A 6804-nucleotide genomic window follows, 5' to 3' on the forward strand; every position below is an offset into this window, starting at 1 on the left:
TCCAATTGGCGCAGCTCCAACCATTGCGGCCAACTGGGGAGTGAGCCAGCAGATGGAATACCTCTTTCTCTGTCTCTCTCTGTGTAACTCTGACTTTCAAATAAATAAGTAAATCTTTAAAAAAAGAAGTTTGAAAAAAATTTAGGGGGAAATGAGTACATTTACACTTAATTATAATCTCATGATTAGCCTGTTTTAATAACTTGAATTATTCTTTTTATTTTTCTTTCAGAATTGGTCCCCAGGAAAGACCTTCTTTTAGAAAATGTGCCATATTGCGATGCACCAACTCAGAAGCGATGAATTTTTTAGGATGGACCAAATCTTTGTACCTTTTGATTTTAAGAGATAACTCTGGCAGAAGTCCTAGATGTACAGACATTCTTCTCATAACTGACATATTGAAAACTGATGAATTAAAGAATAGCTTCATAATTAAATTTCACTTTAAAAAGACATTGCTGAGAACTGCAGAACATAAGTGCTTCTAAAGAACATTAGATAAGAACACATTTCATTTTCATTGAAAATCAAACCGTATAAAGTAAAATAAATGCTTAAGGAGGCATATTGCATTATTTTTTTTTACCTTAATAGTATTTTGGACTTAAAACAGCTATTTGAGAATGCAGTGTTTTGGCAAGTTGGTGAGTTTTCCTCTCTTGTGAAATGCAATGATTATGTTTAAATTATTAGATTGGGGCCGGCACTGTGGCATAACGGGTGGGGCCACCGCCTGTAGTGCTGCATCCCATATGGGCGCCGGTTCTAGTCCCGGCTGCTCCACTTCCAATCCAGCTCTCTGCTGTGGCCTGGGAAAGCAGTAGAAGATGACCCAAGTCCTTGGGACCCCTGCACCCTCGTGGGAGACCCAGAAGAAGCTCCTGGCTCCTGGCTTGGGATCGGTGCAGTTCCAGCTGTTGCGGCCAATTGGGGAGTGGACCAGTGGATGGAAGACCTCTCTCTCTCTCTCTCTGCCTCTCTTTCTATGTACGCTTCTGACTTTCAAATAAATATTTTTAAAAAATAGATTAAAATGATGTATAGCCCCACAAAAATTATTTTTTGTTTTTACCTAGAAACCTTTTATTTGAGGTAAACAAACTTCACTTTATATATACAAATTTAGGAACATAATGATTCTTCCCACCTTTCCCTCCCTCCTGCCCATACTCACAAACTTTTAATTGATCAAAAATCATAGTGTGTGACAGCTTTCTACTGAAACAGGCTTCTGTTTCCTAAAGAGCTGTAGTTATTTGTGCAGGTAACAAATAATCGTATTGTTTCATTTTACAGATAGGCAGTGTCTTTGTGTTCTTGTAAAGACATTTTCTTTATCACTTTTCTGAAGACAAATAAGTAAAATATAAAAACCTCCCAGAATTACTATAAAGCAATCCTCATTTTTATAAGAAAAGTGGCTCTTGATCAGACTTTATAATGCAGACTTAGTAGAGTAAGCGATGTTTAGACCACAGACTTCATTGTGAAGATATAATATATGGCTGTTTTCTCCTCTTTTTCATCAATAAAACTTAAATGACTTCGCTTTACACATGTTCCTTCCCTGTTGAGATTGTCAGTATCACTGAAGGATCAGCTCTTCTACCATCTAATGCTTGGAACTAGAAGATCATGTTTCATATTTTTGTTTCTCTTTTATCTTTGCTTCCTTTTCATTCTGTTTTCTCAGTGAACAGTGTGTTTTATCTCATTCACTGATGAATTGTCCCATCTCATGATGAAACAGGGTTTTTTAACTTTGAAAATTTGAAGATTGTCCATGTAAGCTTTCTTTGATGGCAAACTTACTAGTTTACCCATACTGGATATTCAAAATATCAAATATTATCATCTTTGCAAATCTAGGAGATAAAATCAAAATTAGTTAGACATAATACGCTTAAACATTAAACCTGAGACTACCCTTAATGCTTCCTCATACTTTTGAGATCAGGTGGATTATACCCGTCAAAAGATTAACTTCAGGGGACCCGGTATTGTGGCTTAGTAGGTTACGCCACTGCCTGCAATGCTGGCATCCTATATGGGCACCTGTTGAAGTCCCAGCTGCTTCACTCCCAGTCCAGCTCCTTGCTAATATAATGTGTCTGGGAAAGCATCACAAGATGGCCCAAGCCTGCACCCACATGGGAGACCCAGAAGAACCTCCTGGCTCCTGGCTATGTACCGGTCCATAGCCACTCTGATCATTGTGGCCATTTAAGGAGTGAACCAGCAGATAGAAGATCTCTCTCTGTATCTACCTCTCTCTCTAATAAAATAAATTTTTTAAAAAATTATGTAATTTTCATCTCTTCTATGTTTCTTTTTATGTATATAGAGTTATACCTAACGAAAAAGTTGTTTCAGATTTAAAATTTTTTGTAAGACAAATGCTGAAAGTCATCATAGCACAATCACTATAGATATGCTGACTTACTGTTATTTAAAGAAGTGTCTATATGATGTATTTTGAGGAAATTTTCTTGAAATAGTTTAGTATATATTCTATGTTAGAAATTCAGAAATATAGAAAATATCCTATATTTTCTACGACAAAAATGGGTAGATGCAAATTAATATTAATTTACTTTGAAAAACTAGAGAAAGTAAATCACATACAAGAGTACTTCAAAAGTTATGGAAACTAAATTTAAGTTAATGTGGGCATTTGGAGAGTGAACCAGCAGACGGGAGCTATCTTCTGTCTCCCTCCTCCTCCTCCAACCCCCTCCCTCCTTCTCTCCTCCCCTCCCCTCACCCCTCCTCCGCTCTCCTTCTTCCCCTCCCCCTTCCTCCCTCACCTCCCCTCCCCCTCTTCTCTCCTTCCTCTCCTCTCCTCTCCTCTCTCCCCACCCTCCTTTCCTCCCTTCCTCTCTCCCCTCACTTTCCCCCTCTCCTCTCCTCTTCTCCCCTCCACTCCATGTGTCTCAAAATAATAACCATAATAGTAGGCTAATATATTGCGTAAAAATTAAAGGGAAAAAGAGAAAAGAAAGTAAACTTTTTTCCTCCTCATTTTCAACTCTCCCCTAGCTTTGAAATTTCTGAAATAAAGTACTGTCAGGAATTAAAATTGAATCTCATCCAGCATCTTATTGTGGGAAGGGTTCTATATTAATTTGGTTTACATGTGGCCCAACTTAGAATTCAGATACCAATTATTTTAAGAGAAAATGTGTTTCTCAAATGTCTTTCTGGAAATACAATGTTAATATCTCTAGGTTTCTGAAGATGAAAAATCTTAGTGAAATAGGTTTTGGACCTTCAGTTTAGTTAGTTTTTTTTTTTCCTACTGTAATCTTTCGAATTTCAACTAAGTGCAGTCTCTGCATTTCTTCAAGCAACATTAACTGAATACTTGCCCAGGATCCATCTCAGGGACAGATAGATACGAGGGATTCACATACGAGACACTACCAGAGAAGAATGGTAAGAAGTGGGCAATTGTAATGTAACAAGTGCTACCCAGAGATTAAACACAAGGTGTTAAAACTATAAAAATAATTTATTAGAATGTGGCTTATAAATTATTATAAGTGTACCACATAATATGTTTTTAGTCTCAGAGAACTAACCAGGGGCCTGTGCTGTGGTGTAGTAGGCTAAGCCTCCGCCTGCAGTAGAGATGTGTCCTAGCTGCTCCTCTTCTGATCCAGCTCCCTACTGATACATCTGGGACAGCAGTGGAAGATGGCCCAAGTCCTTGGGCACCCACACCCACATGGGAGACCCAGAAGAAGCTCCTGGCTCCTGGCTTCGGATTGGCGCAGCTCCAGCCATTGTGGCCATCTGGGAAGTGAACCAGTGGGTGGAAGACCTCTCTCTCTCTGTCACTCCCTCTCTCTGTGCGTAGCTCTGCCTCTGAAATAAACTAACCAGGTATAACTCATATAAAACACCGTTAGAAAGAGAAAAACAGAATTGTGATGTGATTGAGGGACCTTAAGCTTTCTGTCACAAACTGCTTCATGTAGCACTTTTTTCTCCTGGTGATCTTTTACTCTAGTAGAAAAGTGAGAAGGCTACTGTTTAAGGTGGAATTCACAGAGAAACAGACTCTGAGACAGAGGTTTGCTGGCAGGAGGTTTAAATTGGGAGTGCTCTCTGGAAGGGAGGGCCGGAACGCTGCGGACGGGAGCTGCTGGACTACAGTGCAGTTCCAAAGGTGGCCTGGGGCTGAACTGACCTTCAGAATCATTCTGAATGAAGGCAAAGGGACTGAGCTTTGGTTCCTTGGCACAGGGAGCAGGGCTACCCCAGCACTGGCGCAGCGGTTCCTGTCAATGGGGCAGCTCCAAGAGAGTGATAGCCGTGAGCCTTCGGTGGCCAACACTCCCAGGGAGTGATTGTCTCCTGAAAGGGGCTTCAGGACAGAGCACAGAATCCACTGTTCCACAGAAGGCTTTTCCTTCGTGGGCTGAAATGTGTAGGCACTGGAAGCAGAACCCTAAAGCTGAGTGTTTCTCCTCCGAGTGTTAAGTGCTCTAGGGACAGTTTGTTAGCAATACAGACCAAAAGAGGGCAAGGCCATCAGAAAAGAGCTCTTTGGAGTGCGTTGGGATGCTGTAGGTTAAGACACTGAAGTGTCAGCATCCCACATTGTGTGCCATTTGCGAAATGAATGAGTAGGTGGAAGATCTCTGTTTCTCTGTCACTCCGCTTTTCAAAGAAGTTTTCAAAAATAAGTGGTTTTTTTTTTTTTTTGACATCATTACAAGTTGAGATGCAGGGTCAGTTAATGCATGGAGTCATTCAGTAAATTTCTCTCTCGCATTATCTAGAGGAAAGCCCAAAGAGAGAAGACTGCCTTCTGCTCACAGCTATGCCACTGAAAATGGAGTCTTGAGGAAACCATTCATCAGCCCTGGGCTTCTGTTTTCTGTTCTTGTACAATGAGAAGTTGGGACTAGATGAAGAATTAGTTACTTTCATTGTGAATGATATTTCATTTAACTTTGGAGAGAGAGAGAGAAGAAATAATTGGTTTAAAAATAAATTTATGGGGCAAGCATTTGGCCTAGCAACTAGAATACTGGTTAAGGCACCCATGTTCCATATCAGAGTACCTAGTTTGCACACTCAGCTCCAGTCCTGCCTCCAACATCCTGCCAATGCACTCCATGGAGGCAGCAGGTAATATCTCAAATAATTGAATTCCTGGCACCATGTGGGAGACCTGGATTGAAGTCTTTGTTCCTGGCTTCTGCCGCAGTCCAGTCCCAGATGCTGGAGGCATTTGATTTGAGAGATGAATAGGCTCCCTGTCTGTCTCTATCTCCAACTCTTTTTTTTAAAATATTTATTTATTTATTTTGAAAGTCAGAGTTACACACAGAGAGGAGAGGCAGAGAGGGAGAGAGAGAGAGAGAGAGGTCTTCCATCTGATGGTTCACTCCCCATTTGGCCACAATGGCTAGAGCTGCACTGATCCGAAGCCAGGAGCCAGGAGCTTCTGGGTCTCCCACGTGGCTGCAGGGGCTCAAGGACTTGGCCATCCTCTACTGCTCTCCCAGGCTATTGTAGAGAGCTGGATCTGAAGTGGAGCAGCTGGGATTCAAACCAGCGTCCATATGGCATGGCGGCACTTCAGGCCAGGGTGTTAACCTGCTGCGCCACAGTGCCGGCCCCTGTAACCGCAACTCTTACCCATCTTTCCATCTGGCTCAATACCTCTCAAGTAGATTAATTTTTAAAAAATAATAAATTTGTGCCTTGTGGACTCAGGGTTGGATCTGGGCTTTAGGAGCAGCCTGGAGTACAGCAGGAAATCCAGGGGCAGCCCCTGCCGTTACCTCTGCACTGTCATTCTTCACTATAGCTGTGGTCCAGCTCACACCATTTTTCAATTTCCATGAGGAAAATAACTGTTAGCAGTAGCTCCTGAGTTTTGACTCAGTTACACTTACACTAAAAATCCCTTAGTCGCGATTCTAAGTTGTCTAAGAAGAGTGTATTGGCTTCATTTAGATCAAAGGAACAGCTTCTGATTCCACACTTGTGTCTAGGTAAAGAATTCAAGGAGAAGTTTCTAGAAAAGGTTTAGAGGAATTCTTGACAACAAGTGCACTGCTATCATCTGCAAAATCCTCTGATTTGATGGAAGAAAATAAGAAACTTAAAGTCTCCCTGATCCTTAAATGATGTTTTAAAGTGACACTTAGAAATGATGAGTGCTGGCCGGCGCTGCGGCTCAATAGGCTAATCCTCCGCCTGCGGCGACGGCACACCGGGTTCTAGTCCCGGTCGGGGCGCCGGATTCTGTCCCGGTTGCTCCTCTTCTAGGCCAGCCCTCTGCTGTGGCCCGGGAGTGCAGTGGAGGATGGCCCAAGTGCTTGGGCCCTGCACCCCATGGGAGACCAGGAGAAGCACCTGGATCCTGCCTTCAGATCAGCGCGGTGCGCCCGCCGCAGCGCACCAGCCGCGGCGGCCATTGGAGAGTGAACCAGCGGCAAAGGAAGACCTTTCTCTCTGTCTCTCTCTCTCACTGTCCACTCTGCCTGTCAAAAAAAAAAAAAAAAAAAAAAAAAGAAAAGAAAAAAGAAATGATGAGTGCTGGAGCTGTGGTAGCTGTGGTGCAGCAGGTTAAAGCCCCTGCTTGCAGCATTGGCATCCCATGTGAGCCACTGGTTCTAGTCCCGGCTGCTCCTGTTTCCATCCAGCTCTCTGCTGGGGCCTGGGAGAGCAGTGGAGGACGGCCCAGGTGCTTGGGCCCCTGCTCTCATGTAGGAGACCTGGAAGAGGCTCCTGGCTCCTGGCTTCAGAGCAGCCCAGCTCTGGTCGTTACAGCTATTTGAG

The 6804-nt window shown here is 42.9% G+C and overlaps 1 protein-coding gene across 5 annotated transcripts in view; it reads left to right on the plus strand.

The window, feature by feature from the left end:
- The window catches only part of LYRM7 (LYR motif containing 7), a 30751-nt gene extending 29714 nt beyond the window's left edge, over nt 1-1037 (plus strand). For 3 of the 5 annotated variants that reach the window (XR_016236070.1, XM_070076088.2, XM_070076089.2), the window contains one exon: nt 233-1037. Coding sequence is in view for 2 of the 5 variants with exons in the window: in XM_070076088.2 (XP_069932189.1) it covers nt 233-303 (71 nt within the window). In the remaining 3 variants the exon portion in view is untranslated. The remainder of the gene's footprint in view (nt 1-232) is intronic. The other 2 variants (XR_016236068.1, XR_011389713.2) reach the window with 1 other exon arrangement.
- Nucleotides 1038-6804: the final 5767 nt, after the last annotated feature.

This window comes from Oryctolagus cuniculus, chromosome 6, assembly GCF_051225735.1.
Source record: "Oryctolagus cuniculus isolate XC-2025 breed Fujian yellow rabbit chromosome 6, ASM5122573v1, whole genome shotgun sequence".
Classification (NCBI taxonomy): Eukaryota; Metazoa; Chordata; class Mammalia; order Lagomorpha; family Leporidae; genus Oryctolagus; species Oryctolagus cuniculus.